At 43.0% G+C, this 19,052-nt stretch overlaps 1 protein-coding gene across 1 annotated transcript in view; it reads left to right on the top strand.

The window, feature by feature from the left end:
• The window catches only part of LOC124141160, a 56,066-nt gene that overhangs the window by 23,145 nt on the left and 13,869 nt on the right, over positions 1 to 19,052 (top strand). The window contains exons 15-27 of the mRNA XM_048392869.1: positions 608 to 877; positions 1,512 to 1,684; positions 2,621 to 2,768; positions 4,816 to 4,877; positions 5,046 to 6,041; positions 6,275 to 6,340; positions 7,873 to 7,998; positions 9,295 to 9,414; positions 11,634 to 11,739; positions 13,280 to 13,350; positions 14,396 to 14,647; positions 16,940 to 17,333; positions 17,784 to 18,043. Coding sequence (XP_048248826.1) covers positions 608 to 877; positions 1,512 to 1,684; positions 2,621 to 2,768; positions 4,816 to 4,877; positions 5,046 to 6,041; positions 6,275 to 6,340; positions 7,873 to 7,998; positions 9,295 to 9,414; positions 11,634 to 11,739; positions 13,280 to 13,350; positions 14,396 to 14,647; positions 16,940 to 17,333; positions 17,784 to 18,043 — 3,044 coding nt within the window. The remainder of the gene's footprint in view (positions 1 to 607; positions 878 to 1,511; positions 1,685 to 2,620; positions 2,769 to 4,815; positions 4,878 to 5,045; positions 6,042 to 6,274; positions 6,341 to 7,872; positions 7,999 to 9,294; positions 9,415 to 11,633; positions 11,740 to 13,279; positions 13,351 to 14,395; positions 14,648 to 16,939; positions 17,334 to 17,783; positions 18,044 to 19,052) is intronic.

Genomic DNA, 19,052 nt, shown 5'->3' with positions numbered 1-19,052 from the left:
TCTGTATTGAGTTACTGTAGTAAACGTAACAGAAGGGGAATTAGTCCAGTGTATTCTGCTTTAAGGAGTAAAAGTAACCGCATTCTGGTTATCGTGTCCAAAGAGTTAAATGCCTCCTTTAGGCCGTATTACTAAGCTGTGTGGTACATAAAGGTTCCAAATTCATTCTGAATATAACGCTTGATGGGGATATTTCACTCCAAATCTATCTTCAATCATCATCTATTCTTAATTGATAACACATCATGTTGTTCACATGTATTATATTTTTAATTCTAATTTAAAGAGAAGGAAGGCACTAAATATGTCACTGTGACGCTCGCCGGTCATACCAGGCGGTCATGTTTCGGTCTCGCGAGGCAACGAAAACGCAAAATCAAATGTCAATGGCGGGAGCCATTGCTTTTCAGCCAATTTCCGTTTTTAAAATGCTCCTGTGTCAAACGTGGAGTTCAATAAGAAATGACCGAGCGACACCAAGATATAGAAAATCATAATTTTAAATCCCTATTGCCTCTCAATAGGAAAGAAAGGTATCGCTGATCGGTGGTATATACATTTAATGCTGGACATAAACAAATTCTTGGTTATTCTTGCTTTACAAAAGGTATGAAAACAGAGACGATTTCAATCAAACCATCCATGTACAAACTCCACCCCGATGTGAAGAAGTACCGCTTCTCCTGCAAGTGCCGACAGGGTGATGGAGACTATGGCAAGGCTTCCCTCAACATTGACCTGAACCCTCCTCCCCAGCCCGGCAGCTGTGTCATATCTCCAAAGAACGGCACCATTGGCTTCGACAACAAAAGCCCCTTCAACGTTAAATGTAGCGGATGGAAGGATGAGACAGAGATTGTGGAATATAAGTTTTTCTGTGAGTAAATTGCACTTATTGTGTATTGCTGAATTGAATTTTGTGCAAATGATAACCATTATTACACATACATTTACATTGTGTTATTTGCTTGACACTCACTCACACCGAACCTGTCACTTTAATTGATATGCGTATTGGCAGGCATCATGCCCAATCCTGTTTTGACGTCCAATCAATCCGATGAATGGGTGGCTTTATTTCAATGCTATGCATAAAACGAAATCACTTTGATGACCAAAATGCAGGGTACCGAATGTGCCTGTTCCTGACAACTGGGGTACACGTTACTATCATCATCAATAATTCAAAGATGTCTTCTATGATCACAAGGCCAGGAACAAACTTTATCGAAAACCACCACTGTTGCTTCGAACAAATGATCTCTAGAACGTGGTTCAACAAAACAAACCGCTTACAAAACCCAAGAGAAGATAATTGTTTCATGTGCAACAAAAAAAATTCGAAGTTAATATCGTATGCACTTGATGTGGTGTCCAGGCGCAATTTGTCCAGTTTATATTGTTCCTAGACTGTGTTCTCGTGTTTATTCGTTGGGTCTGTGTACAGACAAACGTCCCTTCTCTGCAGTATACAGTATGTCAGCCTTAAGGTTACCTTGCTCTATATGTAGGCACTCACAAGAACAGCAAACTGCACCAACAAATTACCACCTTCGAAGAGGCCGAGGACGTCACGATTGACCCGCCACTCGGTGCTGATGATGATCAGTACCGCGAACACGTCTACGTGTCTGTCAAGGACTCCATGGATGCAGCCTACGTCTACGACCTCGGAATCATACAAGTAAAATTAATAGGCTGCTTGATTCTGGCTTCCTGAAAGCATTCTCTAAAAGTATGCTTTTAGATTGTGGTATTGCACACGGAACTCATTAGACTGTGTTCTAGATTCTGGTAACATTCAAGTAATCTTACCACACAATGTGCTGGTGTTACAAGCTGCCCTCTTGGCCTTGTGGGTAGTGTTGTTAAATTCATGTAAGACTCTCTTCAGCTAACTGACTATGTGTCTGGTTGTGGTTATGCACAGCACATGTAACCATTAACACTAAGTACTACAGTGTGTGTGGGGGAGGCGGTCGGGTAGCCTAGTGGTTAAAGCGTTCGCTCATCACGCCGAAGACCCGGGTTCGATTCCCGACATGGGTACAATGTGTGAAGCCCATTTCTGGTGCCCCCCGCAGTGATATTGCTGGAATATTGCTAAAGGCGGCGTAAAACCATACTCACTCACTCCAGTGTGGACCCGTGAAGATTCCGGGTTAGAATAGGTCTTCAGCAACCCATGCTTGCCGTAAAAGGTGACTATGCTTGTCGTAAAAAGCGACTAAGGGGATCGGGTGGTCAGGCTTGCTGACTTGGTTGATGCATGTCATCGATCCCAATTGCGTGGATCGATGTTCATGGTATTAATCACTGGGTTGTCTTGTCCAGACTCGATTATTGTGAGTGTGAGATTTAAGGTCAGGGTTGACTCGGGGTTGAATCCTGTATGATTGACCGTTCACATTGCGGAGAGTCGGAGTTGAATACTGTATGGCTGACACCGACTAACAAGACACAGAGTAAATGTGGAACATAGTATAGTTGACTTCTCCCATGGCGGAGCATCAGGGTTAGTAGTGTATGGCTTATATTTTTGGTCGAGCATTGCATGTTTGATATCTCGACATGACACCTAGTCAGTGCTGAACGTTCTATGGTTGTGTCGCCGTGACAGGTGTTCCCCAACACCGCTAACATGGGAGATTGGTCAGCTCAACAGAAGAACAACGCCTTGAACGAGATCGAAAAGGTTACTGCTTCTGGAGATCAGAAATCAGTCACGGAGAAACTCACCAAGCTGGCCTCCCTTCTCAACGCTGACAGTAAGGGATATAATTAACTATTACCAAACTATTAACCATATCTTCCAGCTTACACTTTTCGAGAACGCTTGGTGTCGACACTGATTTTCAGTGATCCATTCATATAATCTGCACCGCTTTTTGTCTTTTATGCCCATTGGAATCAGTTTCGGTGGATAATCGAAACTTCATATATAGAAAGACGTAGGGGTAACCTTGCTACAAAGCGGCAAAGCAAAGACGTGGTAGACGTGTTAACAGCGACAACACCCTTCCCATAATCATAAGAGTCAATTGTACGATTCCGACTATATGTATCATAAACATATGTTCATGAATCAGGGTTGAATCTTGTACGCTTGACTCCTTACCTGGTGGGGAGTCAGGGTTGAATCTTGTACGCTTGACTCCTTAAATGGCGGAGAATCAGGGTTGAATAGTGTATGTTTGACTCCTTACATGGCGGACAGTCAGGGTTGACTAGTGTATGTTTGACTCCTTACATGGCGGAGAGTCAGGGTTGAATAGTGTATGTTTGACTCCTTACATGTTGTAGTGTCAGGGTTGAATAGTGTATGTTTGACTCCTTACATGCTGTAGAGTCAGGGTTGAATAGTGTATGTTTGACTCCTTACATGTTGTAGTGTCAGGGTTGAATAGTGTATGTCTGACTCCTTACATGGCGGAGAGTCAGGGTTGAATCGTGAATGTTTGACTCCTTACATGTTGTAGTGTCAGGGTTCAATAGTGTATGTCTGACTCCTTACATGGCGGAGAGTCAGGGTTGAATAGTGTATGTCTGACTCCTTACATACTGTAGTCTCAGGGTTGAATAGTGTATGTCTGACTCCTTACATGGCGGAGAGTCAGGGTTGAATCGTGTATGTCTGACTCCTTACATGCTGTAGTCTCAGGGTTGAATAGTGTATGTTTGACTCCTTACATGTTGTAGTGTCAGGGTTCAATAGTGTATGTCTGACTCCTTACATGGCGGAGAGTCAGGGTTGAATCGTGTATGTCTGACTCCTTACATGCTGTAGTCTCAGGGTTGAATAGTGTATGTTTGACTCCTTACATGTTGTAGTGTCAGGGTTCAATAGTGTATGTCTGACTCCTTACATGGCGGAGAGTCAGGGTTGAATCGTGTATGTCTGACTCCTTACATGCTGTAGTCTCAGGGTTCAATAGTGTATGTCTGACTCCTTACATGGCGGAGAGTCAGGGTTGAATCGTGTATGTCTGACTCCTTACATGCTGTAGTCTCAGGGTTGAATAGTGTATGTTTGACTCCTTACATGTTGTAGTGTCAGGGTTCAATAGTGTATGTCTGACTCCTTACATGTTGTAGAGTCAGGGTTGAATAGTGTATGTTTGACTCCTTACATGTTGTAGTGTCAGGGTTCAATAGTGTATGTCTGACTCCTTACATGTTGTACAGTCAGGGTTGAATAGTGTATGTTTGACTCCTTACATGCTGTAGTCTCAGGGTTGAATAGTGTTTGTTTGACTCCTTACATGCTGTAGAGTCAGGGTTGAATAGTGTATGTTTGACTCCTTACATGGCGGAGAGTCAGGGTTGAATCGTGTATGTCTGACTCCTTACATACTGTAGTCTCAGGGTTGAATAGTGTATTTTTGACTCCTTACATGGCGGAGAGTCAGGGTTGAATCGTGTATGGTTAACGTATCCGACTCAACTGGTACGGTACGAGTCATAATTGCATTGGGATTGCATCAGACACCATTTATGTCACTGATGCGTCTAATATGTTAATGTCCCCTGTATGTCTACCCAAAAACTATCAGGCCTTAAGTGTTATAACTTATGACACTTATTGAATTATTCGTAGAAAGAAGTAGTCATGTAGATACCAAAGTCTGGAGTTGCTGGAATATTGCCATCTTGTGGAGAGTTGTTTGTAATGTTCTCAGTCAGTTTGATGATATTTAGTGAGGCATTATACCAGACACGTTGACACGTGAAAATTACGATGTCGAGAATTTATCAGATTTGTGACAACAGTTGAAGGTGCACGACGGCTCTCTGAGGTATGGTTTATGCTTTCAGAGGCACACAATAAACCAGGGGCTCCGGGTCTGGCATTGACAGAGTTCCAGCCCATGGGCGGGGTGAGTATCCCTGGTACCCTGTATTATCGTTCAGATTACAGTATGCCTGTATAAAGGTGCATATGGGTTTTTCTCATCAGCCATGGATTTGCTAGGCAAATGTGCATTTCTGTTGTTGTATACTGAATGAAATGTTATATTAAAAAACTATTGTTCTCTTTCCTTCAGGTGGGTGTTGACATCAGTGGTGTTGCTGGACCATCAAACATGGGCATGGTCAATTTTGGAAACGCTGGGGCGGGTGCCCCAGGGATGGGCAATTTTGGAGCCGGTGGGGCGGGTGCTCCAGGGATGGGCAATTTTGGAGCCGGTGGGGCAGGTGCTCCAGGGATGGGCAATTTTGGGGCTGGTGGAGCGGGTGCTCCAGGGATGGGCAATTTCCAGCCTGGTGGGGCCGGGGCACCCGGATTACCAGGATTTCAAATGGCTGGCGCTGGGCCACCAGGATTACCAGGATTTCAAATGGCTGGCGCTGGGGCACCAGGACTACCAGGACTACCGGGATCTCCAACTGGTGGTGCGGCTGGGTTACCTGGCATGGGCAGTTTTGGAGCTGGTGGTGCAGGGGCTCCTGGGATGGGCAATTTTGGAGCCGGTGGGGCGGGTGCTCCAGGGATGGGCAATTTTGGAGCCGGTGGGGCAGGTGCTCCAGGGATGGGCAATTTTGGAGCTGGTGGAGCGGGTGCTCCAGGGATGGGCAATTTCCAGCCTGGTGGGGCCGGGGCACCCGGATTACCAGGATTTCAAATGGCTGGCGCTGGGCCTCCAGGATTACCAGGATTTCAAATGGCTGGCGCTGGGGCACCAGGACTACCAGGACTACCGGGATCTCCAACTGGTGGCGCGGCTGGGTTACCTGGCATGGGCAGTTTTGGAGCTGGTGGAGCCGGAGCTCCTGGAATGGGCCAGTTTGGAGCAGGCGGGGCCGGCGCTCCTGGGATGGGCCAGTTTGGAGCTGGCGGGGCCGGGGCTCCTGGGATGGGCAATTTCAAGCTTGGCGGGGCTGGGGCACCAGGACTACCAGGATTTCAAATGGCTGGCTCCGGAATACCAGGGCTACCAGGTTTACCAGGTGTTGGTGGTGGTGAAGGAAGTGCACTTGGCAATGGAATGGTTCTTTCAGCTTTCAAGACTGCGTCCGGCGTCGGAGGCCTAGATTTTGTAGTAAGCTGCTTTTGAATCACCATATACATACCCCGACTCTCTGTTGTATGCATCTCTATTTATACTGGCGGATTTGCGGTATATTCTTTTAACGTTCTTCTCAGTAGTACACAACTCTGAATAAGTCAGTGTCTTCACAGCACGTAAACCTGCCAAACCTTACACTCCAGTTTGCCTCTTGATTTGATCCTATTAATATTTTGAGTTATTAATATTCCTGCCAATGTATGTAGGGATCTCCAGCAGAGCGTGAAGCACTCATCCACAAGGCTGAAGAGGAACGGGATAACAAGGCCAAGGTAGATTTTATACTTCAGCCTTTTTAGAATATAGACATATGTTTTTTTACAACATAACGAGTAGACTCTCTAAACCCATCAATCTCTTTAGGGGTACTCTCCTTATGTTCTTGGACACTCGTCACTCGTTATATAGCGTGCTCTCTGTTAACTCCCCACAAACAGGCGTTTCTATATTAGCATGATCTCTTTGAGTGAGTCGGCGTGTCAGCTTAATGCGGGGGGAAAGCCCGAAGTGATGCAGGTCTAAGACGTTTACCACTTTCATGAAACCCACGAGCGCGGTATGGAGCTGACAAACCTAGAAACATAACCGGGGCGAATTGGGATTCGAATCCTTTATCATAAGTTTTAGCGTGCCCAAGGGACGCAACTTATGAATTACCCCGCCTTACACGACTGGGCCATCCGTGACCCCTTATCTATATGTATATGAACCTGCTTCCCAATAAAGCACCATTCTCGATAGACCGGTTACTCTGTAATAGGGCATTCTCTATGAACATGCTTCTCTAAAGTGTGAAACCACAGTGTCTCTATAACGGAACACTAATGACATTGGAACCCAGATGGAACCCTGATATTTTAATTTGTCAGTAAGCCTTTTGAGACTTAGAATTGGTCTTCAGCAACCCATGGTTGTCATAAGCGGCCACTAACGGGATCGGGTGATCTGGCTTACTGACTTGGTCGATGCATGACATTGCATCCCAATTGCGTAGATCGATGTTCATGATGTCAATCACTTGATTGTCTCGTCCAGATACGACTATTTACACACCGCCGTCAAACAGCTGGAATGTTTCTGACTGCAGCGTTAAACAACAAACAAACAATCTTTCTGTATTACTGTAGTTATAGCAAACGGCATCGCAACAGCTCTCAATGAATCTGAGGCCGTGCGAAAAGGCCACATTGTCCCTGCAATCAATCAAAAGGGCGCTATTGTCTCCATATTACTCTCTAAAAACATACCTCTTCATAGTGTGCTCCTTTCTTGTTCTCTGTTAGATTGGTCTATAAACCCCGCTTCTCTTACCAACTCCAGAAATCTGCCTTTCTGTAATGCCTTATTGTCTATAATTAATAAACTAACCTTTCTACCAATTCTCTAAATGACTATACTAATTAATCTACCTCTCTGTAAAGTTACACCCTCAATAAACCGATTTTTTTAAAATACGCTACTTAATTACAATGACTATTTGATAGTGATTCACATGCTTATGATTCAGACGGAATCGTACAATATTAATTACATTGCCTTTAGCGGAAATTATGGAAAGGGTTTTGTGGCTTTTACGTAAATATTCCTCTCTGTAAACCGGCGTCTGTCTATAGCGGTACAGCATAAACCTACCTCTCTGTAAAGTGATCCCTCTATAAACCGATCTCTTTTTATAACAGTATCACATAAACCTATCTTCGCGTAAATTAATACTCTCTGTAAACCGACGTCTCTATGTAGCGGTACTATCATTACGGGGTATTTTCAGATATTTCTTTTTTCATTCAATTATTGTATGTTTCAGCTCCGAGACACTATAGCAGGCGCATGCGCCAACATGACCACGCCAGACCCCACCGCCATGGAGCAGGTCCTCACCTGTCTACATACCAACGCCAAGGAGTCCGCAGAATGCACCAAGTTCTGTCAGGTAACTCCGCACTGTGGTCGTCATGGGTTTCAACTTTACCCACGCGTCATGTTCAATGGTCGGGGGAGCATGTCTTTAGAGATTTTATACATCATATACCCAAATCCGTAACATTACGAATATTACTGCCGTTTATATATATAATTACTTCTTAGAAAGTTGTATTTTTGACAAACCAACAGAATATGAAACTCATTTTCAATCACATTTTTAGAATCACATTGCTCTCAAATGTTCAATTCTTTAGCTACCTTCCTATGTCTGCCTACTTCAATCAGAAGTCAATGGGAGCTGCGTCTAAATATATATTGTGATAGCGCGTTTCTGAATCTTTTAATTTCTATATCAAACATGTAGTATTCCGATGAAATAAGTGTCTTTAAAAGCTTGTAATGATTACATTGTTGTAAACATAAAACTTGTGATGACCATTTTCTAAGAAGATATCCTTAAGGCTTTGGTGTACAGATAATAGGAACGAATCTGGATTACTGGGTACAAATATATAATAGCAAATATATTCATACCCGCATTCATTTAAAAAGGATTTTACATCATATACCTATATACATAATATTACGATTTCCATTTTGTATACATCATAGTATAGCAATTCCTGTAATCTATCAATAGGCATTTTAAGAAACTTGAAACAATACTTAAGGATTCTAATATATCTTAATATGTAAAGTTTCTTTAGTTAAGGATATACTTTACCGATTTTGATCCTAATGCTGTAGGATGGTAAGATGAAAATATACAAATTAAACAAGGTGTTTAAACGTGTTATCGGTAAAAACGCTGTCGACAAGGTGAAGTATTAATGTATTAATTGCAAAAGGATGCTTGCCCTACTGAAGTTACTTTCTTTGAAGTTTTTGTTCATTACTGAATTTTGTTAACTGGTCGTCGGGCAGAAATATACTTCTCAAATGTTTTTTTTTAACTTTGGGTCAGTGTATCCGGAAACGAGGTATTTAATGACTCATGCTGGTCAACTAGCTTATATTCACAATGTATGATTTATAAAGAAAAACATAAATATCAGGAACATTCATATTTGGTTGTTTCCTATTTATGCATTATCTGATGATCGCAAAATGACATATATACATAAAAAGCAGATATACATGTATTAACAATATGCATTATGCTTACCATGCCATATCGAATATGAGCATCACGAAGAATGTTTCAATGAATTGTCTTAAATGAATATAGGTAACAGTTAAGTACAGAGCGGAAAATCATCATTATCCTTTTTTGGGGAATCTAATGAGTTTTTAATGATTCTAGAAAGCAACAATGATGAAAACACTGGAGATAACAAAGGAACTGTCACATTTGAACACATCGTCTGAAAACACAAAGGCACTGGGCACGGCTCTGCTCAACGTTGCCCAAGAAGCTGCTGCGGTTAGTCTGTTTTACCTTCTTTAGAGTTTCTCTCCTGTACATTATGTGGTATCTCTCCTTTAGACAGCCAATATACTATGTTTATATGATAAAGTGTTGCTACTTAAATACCTCACACAGCATGCACACATAATGTAGTGTCTCTCCTTTAGATACCTCACCTCACACAGCATGCACACATAATGTACTGTCTCCTTTAGACAGCTCACACAGCATGCACACATAATGTAGAGTCTCTCCTTGAGACAACTCACACAGCATGCACGTATAATGTACTGTCTCCTTTAGACAGCTCACACAGCATGCACACATAATGTAGTGTTTCTCCTTGAGACAACTCACATAGTATGCACACATAATGTAGTGTCTCTCCTTTAGACACCTCACACGTCATGCACACATAATGTAGTGTCTCTCCTTTAGACACCTCACATATCATGCACACATAATGTAGTGTCTCTCCTTAAGACACCTCATAGAGCATGCGCACATAATGTAGTGTCTCTCCTTTAGATACATTACACAGCATGCACACATAATGTAGTGTCTCTCCTTTAGATACATTACACAGCATGCACACATAATGTAGTGTCTCTCCTTTTGATACCTTACACAGCATGCACACATAATGTAGTGCCTCTCCTTTAGACAACTCACAGAGGATATGCTTATATAATGTATAATATAACATAATGATATATGATTATTGCTTTCCTTAAAATAATCTACATGCTTTGTGCATGCATAATGTGATAGCTTTTCTTCAAATAACCAAGACGCTTTATACATGCATTATGTGATTGTTTTTCTTCAAATAACCAACATACTTTGTGCATGCTAAATGTAATTGCTTTTCTTCAAATAACAAATATGTTTTATGCATGCATAATGTAATTGCTTTTCTTCAAATAACCAACATGTTTTATGCATGCATAATGTAATTGCTTTTTTTCAAATAACCAACATGCTTTGTGCATGCTTAATGTGATTGCTTTTCTTCAAATAACCAACATGTTTTATGCATGCATAATGTGATTGCTTCTCTTCAAATAACCAGCATGCTTTATGCATGCATAATGTGACAGCTACTCTTCAAATAACCAACATGTTTTATGCATGCAAAATGTGATTGCTTCTCTTCAAATAACCAACATGCTTTATGCATGCATAATGTGACTGCTACTCTTCAAATAACCAACATGTTGTATGCATGCATAATGTGACTGATTCTCTTCAAATAACCAACATGCTTAATGCATGCATAATGTGACCGATTCTCTTCAAATAACCAACATGCTTAATGCATGCATAATGTGACTGATTCTCTTCAAATAACCAACATGCTTAATGCATGCATAATGTGACTGATTCTCTTCAAATAACCAACATGCTTAATGCATGAATAATGTGACTGATTCTCTTCAAATAACCAACATGCTTAATGCATGCATAATGTGACTGATTCTCTTCAAATAACCAACATGCTTAATGCATGAATAATGTGACTGCTTCTTTTCAAATAACCAACATGCTTAATGCATGCATAATGTGACCGATTCTCTTCAAATAACCAACATGCTTAATGCATGCATAATGTGACTGATTCTCTTCAAATAACCAACATGCTTAATGCATGCATAATGTGACCGATTCTCTTCAAATAACCAACATGCTTAATACATGCATAATGTGACCGATTCTCTTCAAATAACCAACATGCTTAATGCATGCATAATGTGACCGATTCTCTTCAAATAACCAACATGCTTAATGCATGCATAATGTGACTGATTCTCTTCAAATAACCAACATGCTTAATACATGCATAATGTGACCGATTCTCTTCAAATAACCAACATGCTTAATGCATGCATAATGTGACCGATTCTCTTCAAATAACCAACATGCTTAATACATGCATAATGTGACCGATTCTCTTCAAATAACCAACATGCTTAATGCATGCATAATGTGACCGATTCTCTTCAAATAACCAACATGCTTAATACATGCATAATGTGACCGATTCTCTTCAAATAACCAACATGCTTAATACATGCATAATGTGACCGATTCTCTTCAAATAACCAACATGCTTAATGCATGCATAATGTGACCGATTCTCTTCAAATAACCAACATGCTTAATGCATGCATAATGTGACCGATTCTCTTCAAATAACCAACATGCTTAATGCATGCATAATATGCATTAAACAGGCCGCCGTCGTGAACATACAGTGGCCGGTTCTGAGTGACAAGCTCACCGCTATGGATACCTCGGCATTCGAAGATTACGATACAGATATCGAGTCGAACCAGACAGGTGAGAATAGAGCCAGTGTTAGAGTTGAACAGTATTTCAGTTACTTCACGACGTGTCAGAGCTTGATGTAGGAGGAAAACGCGAAGTGATGCAAATATTGGACGCTTACCACTTCGGTGCACGTGCTGACACACCTGGAAACGTAATCAGGGCATTCGAACCCACGATCATAGGTTTCGGGCACGCCTAAGAAAGAATTTAAAGTCAATTTATATTGATGACATCTTTTTTTATACTGCTTCGGCGTGTGTCAGGCGTTATGGTAGGAGTAGTAGTAGCAGCAGTTATAGAAGTAGCAGCAGTAGTAGTAGTAGTAGCAGCAGCAGCAGTACTAGTAGTAGTAGTAGTAGCAGTAGTAGGAGCAGCAGTACTAGTTGTAGTAGCAGTAGTTGCAGCAGCAGCAGCAGTAGCAGCAGCAGTAGTAGTAGTAGCAGTAGTAGCAGCAGTAGTAGTAGTAGGGACAGCAGCAGTAGTAGTAGCAGCAGTAGTAGTAGTAGCAGTAGTAGCAGCAGCAGTAGTAGTAGCAGCAGTAGCAGCAGTAGAAGTAGGAGTAGCAGCAGCAGTAATAGTAGTAGTAGTAGCAGCAGTAGCAGCAGGAGTAGTAGTAGTAGTAGTAGAAGCAGCAGCAGTAGTAGTAGTAGCAGTAGTAGCAGCAGTAGTAGGAGCAGCAGTACTAGTTGTAGTAGCAGTAGTTGCAGCAGCAGCAGCAGTAGCAGCAGCAGTAGTAGTAGTAGCAGTAGTAGCAGCAGTAGTAGTAGTAGGAGCAGCAGCAGTAGTAGTAGCAGCAGTAGTAGTAGTAGCAGTAGTAGCAGCAGTAGTAGGAGCAGCAGTACTAGTTGTAGTAGCAGTAGTTGCAGCAGCAGTAGCAGCAGCAGTAGTAGTAGTAGCAGTAGTAGCAGCAGTAGTAGTAGTAGGAGCAGCAGCAGTAGTAGTAGCAGCAGTAGTAGTAGTAGCAGTAGTAGCAGCAGTAGTAGTAGTAGGAACAGCAGCAGTAGTAGTAGCAGCAGTAGTAGTAGTAGCAGTAGTAGCAGCAGCAGTAGTAGTAGCAGCAGTAGCAGCAGTAGAAGTAGGAGTAGCAGCAGCAGTAATAGTAGTAGTAGTAGCAGCAGTAGCAGCAGGAGTAGTAGTAGTAGTAGTAGAAGCAGCAGCAGTAGTAGTAGTAGCAGTAGTAGCAGCAGTAGTAGGAGCAGCAGTACTAGTTGTAGTAGCAGTAGTTGCAGCAGCAGCAGCAGTAGCAGCAGCAGTAGTAGTAGTAGCAGTAGTAGCAGCAGTAGTAGTAGTAGGAACAGCAGCAGTAGTAGTAGCAGCAGTAGTAGTAGTAGCAGTAGTAGCAGCAGTAGTAGGAGCAGCAGTACTAGTTGTAGTAGCAGTAGTTGCAGCAGCAGTAGCAGCAGCAGTAGTAGTAGTAGCAGTAGTAGCAGCAGTAGTAGTAGTAGGAGCAGCAGCAGTAGTAGTAGCAGCAGTAGTAGTAGTAGCAGTAGTAGCAGCAGCAGAAGCAGAAGTCGCTTTGTTTACCTCATACACGGGTTGTGTGTTTCAGGCGTGGCCTCCTCTAAGGATCCGACTGGTCAACATCTTCTCAACGCGCACAAAGCCAGCCAGGCCAAGATTGTAAGTGAACAGCCATGTTGCCTGGCAGTATGTGTGTTGCTCGTTATAAATGCACAATGATCTTATGCTGGAAGGATCACACATACGATTATGTCATGGTCATGCGTGCTGTCTGATGTATTCTATATTGAATACTAAATCGGAAAAGGGTGATAACATCATTCACTGCCCAGAACAACAAGAAAATGTTAATGAAAGAGTATTGGCTCATTAAACAAGGAGTTTCTTGTCTGTGCTTTCTGCTCTTTTACATAAAGCAGCCACCGCCTGTCCTCAATAACCATCCCGCTAAAGAAAATGTAAAACAACAGGTTTTATTATATATTCACCCATTCACCGTCTCTGCTGAAATATGAACACATTTCCGTTTCCATAAAATAAATACCCGATATATTGTATCGGAAAGATATTTTTTTTAAAAGGAAATAATTCTTGATATAGCCTCGTCCTGTGAGAAATCACAGGTGTTAAAGCCCTCGACATCGATACAGAAATTTGTTGCGCTATATTAAAACACAGGCTGTTTATGAGCACATGTGGTTTCAAATAATAGTAACCAGCTTTAAACTTTGAGGTAAATACTCAAATTGTAAATAGTTTGGATACATATCTAAATATACAACCAAGAATTTATAACTGATCAAACACAGGTAGTTTGGTTCGGTTTCGTTTCACTTTCACCCACCCACTTCCTAGACGTCCCGTGAAGATTCCAGGTTAGGATTGGTCTTCAGCAACCCATGCTTGTCGTAAGAGGCGATTAACGGGATCGGGTGGTCGGGCTTGCTGACTTGGTGGATGCCTGTCTTCGTATCCCAGTTGCGTAGATCGATGCCCATGATGTCAATCACTGAATTGTCTGGTCCAGATTCGATTATTTCCAGACCACCGTCATGTTACTGGAATATTGTTGAGTGCGGCGTTAAACAACAATCAAAACTTTGGAGATAGGAAGTAACACCAATATAACATTGATGACATAAGGTATCCGGATGAGCTACGTTTTAAGGTCTATAGCCTCCCTCACTCTTTCTTGATTGTCTAGGCGGCTGAGGTCGCCGACATGGCACTTCAGACCCAACAGCTCGCTGTTCAAACGCTGGGTCAGACTCTCACCCCCGGGGAGACGCTGGAGTACACCACCCCCGCTGCATCTGGCATCATCGGTCATCTGGACAGTGAAGACATGATGGCCGGGGTGGAGATTCAGATGCCCGGGACAACCACTTCCATCTCCTTCCCTGAAGGCAACATCTTTGGCGACAGTATCGGTGTCAGCGACAGCGCCATCCTGTCAGTGAGTGAAAACAGTAATCATGGTTTCAGAGCACGTTTTGTTTTCAGAGCAGGTATAAGGCGTATCAAACTTCTATCTTTTCATACGTTGGGACTATGTAATAAATAAACTCCTTGTTAGATTGGTATATTGTATTGGGCCAGGAAACTCGACTGAGTTGGGATTAAGAGTGAGTGAATGAGTGAGTATAGTTTTACGCAGCTTTTAGCAATATTCCAGCAATATCACGGCGGGGGACACCAGAAATGGGCTTCACACATTGTACCCATGTCGGAAATCGAACCCGGGTCTTCTGCGTGACGAGCGAACGCTTTAACCACTAGGCTACCCGACCGCCCCTGGGATTAAGAGTATTCCAGTTATATCACGGTGTGCCAGCTTGATGTTGGCGGACATTGATGCAGTATTACCACTTTGGTGAAACCAACGAGCACGGGTATGGTGCTGACACACATAGAAACATGATCGGGGCGAATCGGGATTCGAACCCTCGATCATACGTTTCTGGGGTTCCAAAGGGACGCAACTCTACATAGCGAGTTGCGGTGCCTTAGACGACTGGGCCATCCGTATCTCCCATGAAAATCGAACGCACAATGACCCATTGACCGGGAGAATGATATTGCGTTTTTTGTTCATTTGGGTGTGGATTTGATGTATTATATTGTAAAAGGTAGGGTTCCAAGTCGTTAAAGGCACCGCCATTCGCTTATCAGAGTTTCTCCCTCAGGCGCGCTACGAACGTATGGCCGTGGGTTCGAATCCAAGTACGACCTGATTATGTTTATAGGTTTGTCAGGACCATGCGCGTGGTCGTTGGTTTCACCAAAGTGGTAACTGAACGTCTGAGACATGAACATATCACTTTCCTCCTACATCAAGCTGACACGCCATGGTATAACTGGAGTACTGTTCAAAGCAGCGTTAAACACCACTCCTTAAAAAATACTTTAAAGATTATCAGAGCGACGAACCGCCTTCGTGGTCTGGTGGTAGAGAGTGCGCCCGGAGAGCGGAAGGTCCGGCTGCGTCATACCAACAGACGTTTAAAGATGGTAATAGTTGTTACCCTGTCTGGCGCTCGGCATTAAGGGGCTAAAACAAGGACTGGTCGGCTCGGAGTCAGTATACTGTGTCTGAGTGGGGTATTCATTAATCTGCAACGTATCTCAGTCTGCTAGCACTATAAATCGGCATCAGTCCGGTCTAGTACAATCAGCCACACAAACACGGACATGCACGTCGCTATATAAGTGCAATAATCTTGGACGCAACGTTAAACCCCATTTGACCTCACCTATTAGAGCCACGGTCAATCTCCTGACTCTACCTCTATGTCGGATGTAATCATTCAGACCAAGCGCTCCGTTACAGAAAAGAATCCCATGCGTACAACATATTTTTAAACATATTGAGACCCGTGAAGATCCAGGATAGATTACGTCTTCAGCAACCCAAGCTTGCCGTAAAAGGCCCCTATGCTTGCCGTAAGAGGCTACTTACGGGATCGGGTGGTCAGGCTCGCTGACTTGGTTGATGCATGTCATCGATCCCAGTTGCGTGGATCGATTCTCATGATGTCAGTCAATGGATTGTCTGGTCCAGACTAGATTATTTACAGACCGCTGTCATATAGCTGGAATATTGCTGAGTGCGGCGTTAAACAACAAACAAACAAACATAAAACACATTGACGTTTTGTGTGTGAAAGTTTGTAATTTGAACACAATGCCTTCACTGAATGAATACAATGTATACTACTCAACCAAGGGATAGGAATACAGAGATATTTTAAATTGTAAGGAAACTTAAAATAGCAGCTAAAGTGACAGTTATATAAATAACTTTCGATTTGTAATGATAATGAAAATGAGTCTGTTCCAAGGCAGTATCGAATGCTACTTGCATGAAAACTTGTCCCAACGATCAGTCGCATTCAGTATCCCTATCAAAAGTCGAGTAGTTCATGTCCAGTTCCTTCTCGGGGGGCACGGGTGGCCCAGTCGTCTAAGGCGCCGCCATTCGCTGTGCAGAGTTGCGTCCCTTGGGCACGCCAGAAACCTATGATTGTGGGTTCGAATCCCGGTTCGCCCTGATTATGTTTCTAGGTTTGTCAGCACCATACCCGTGCTCGTGGGTTTCACCAAAGTGGTAAACGTCTGAGACCTGCATCACTTCGGGCTTTCCTCCCACACGAAGCTGACACGCCGTGATATAACTGGAATACTGTTAAAAACGGCGTTAAACCCAACTCACTCACTCACTCACTCCAGTTCCTTCTCAATTTGCAAGGCGATGACAACGAAGCTTGATGTCAACACGTACGTGGACTCGGGAATCAACTTGGGTGAAGGAACTCAGTTCCTTAACGTCGACTTGATGGACGGGTTCGGCAACGCCATAGAGGTCAAGGACACCCCGGAACCACTCAAGATAACTATTGCCCGAACCCCAAAATATCCAAAGATGTCTTTCAATGAGACCCATCTGAAGATTGCGGACTGGAACGAGTTGTACTACACCCAGCTGAACATCACGAAAACGGCGTCCTCCATACACCTGGAAATAAAAGAACTGGAGGAAAAGGACGTCCAGATCATGGTTATCTTGAGGAAGGGAGGTCTGCCCAAGATCAGGGCTGACAAATGTGACGACGTTGCGTTCATCCCCAAATCGCTGGACTACTGTAAGATTCATTAGTTGTTGTTTTCATTTTTTTAAAAGATGGAATTGTGTGCTGCAATATGATTAGCTGAAAAACGCTTTAGAATGTAATTCGAAGTGCCTGAGAAATAATTGAAATACTTAATTAATTCCAAATTTTAAATAAAAACTGGTTATCAGGCATTCTGGTTTTAATATCGTATTCTTATACAATAAGATTAATTAATCTTCCCCTGTTATGACTCTTAGGAATATTGAGAATGAATCGTCTAGATGGACTTAAGATAGTGTTGTGAAGGACCACGGGGTAGTAGCCTCGTAGGGAAAGCATTCGCTCGCCACGCCTAAGCCCCGGGTTTGATTTCCGGTATTGGTACAATGAGCGAAGCCCATTTTTGGCATGCCCCGCAATGATTTATCTGGAATATTGCTAAAAGCGGCGTAAAACTATTCTCACTCATTATTTCTGCAGCCAAGAAAGTGAAAGCGCGGATGCGTTATCTGATGGACAACAACAAGGTGGACAACTACTTAGGCCCGGTGTGGTTCGGGTTCAGGCCTATGCCCAAAGGCTTCGACTCCAGCAAAGTGGAGTCTTGTGCTGACCTAGACAAAGTGGATGTCACCAACGACAAAAACTACACCCGCATGAATATTGGTATCTACACCTTCACCAGCGGCTGCTACTTCTTCGACCACGACTTGAAAGATTGGGCGTCACAAGGTTGCACAGTAAGTGAGGGCAACAATCGATAGTTGCACAGTAAGTGATGGCTACAATCGATAGTTGCACAGTTAGTGAGAGATACAAGCGATAGTTGCACAGTAAGTGAGGGCTACAAGCGATAGTTGCACAGTAAGTGAGGGCAACAATCGATAGTTGCACAGTAAGTGATGGCTACAATCGATAGTTGCACAGTAAGTGAGGGCTACAAGCGATAGTTGCACAGTTAGTGAGAGATACAAGCGATAGTTGCACAGTAAGTGAGGGCTACAAGCGATAGTTGCACAGTAAGTGAGGGCTACAAGCGATAGTTGCACAGTTAGTGATGGCTACAATCGATAGTTGCACAGCTAGTGAGGGCTACAAGCGATAGTTGCACAGTAAGTGAGAGATACAAGCGATAGTTGCACAGGAAGTGAGGGCTACAATCGATAGTTGCACAGTTAGTGAGGGCTACAAGCGATAGTTGCACAGTAAGTGAGAGATACAAGCGATAGTTGCATAGTAAGTGAGGGCTACAAGCGATAGTTGCACAGTAAGTGAGAGATACAAGCTATAGTTGCATAGTAAGTGAGGGCTATAAGCGATAGTTGCACAGTAATTGAGGGCTACAAGCGATAGTTGCACAGTAAGTGAGGGCTACAATCGATAGTTGCACAGTAAGTGATGGCTACAATCGATAGTTGCACAGGAAGTGAGGGCTACAATCGATAGTTGCACAGTTAGTGAGGGCTACAAGCGATAGTTGCACAGTAAGTGAGAGATACAAGCGATAGTTGCACAGTAAGTGAGGGCTACAAGCGATAGTTGCACAGTAAGTGAGAGATACAAGCGATAGTTGCATAGTTAGTGAGGGCTACAAGCGATAGTTGCACAGTAAGTGAGGGCTACAAGCGATAGTTGCACAGTAAGTGAGGGCTACAATCGATAGTTGCACAGTTAGTGATGGCTACAATCGATAGTTGCACAGTAAGTGATTGGGATCGTTACAGTTGCAAATAGAAATTGAATTAGAAA

The sequence above is a fragment of the Haliotis rufescens genome, unplaced genomic scaffold (assembly GCF_023055435.1).
Source record: "Haliotis rufescens isolate VD_foot unplaced genomic scaffold, xgHalRufe1.0.p SCAF_11, whole genome shotgun sequence".
Lineage (NCBI taxonomy): Eukaryota > Metazoa > Mollusca > Gastropoda > Lepetellida > Haliotidae > Haliotis > Haliotis rufescens.
This window is presented reverse-complemented; position numbering and strand designations above follow the sequence as displayed.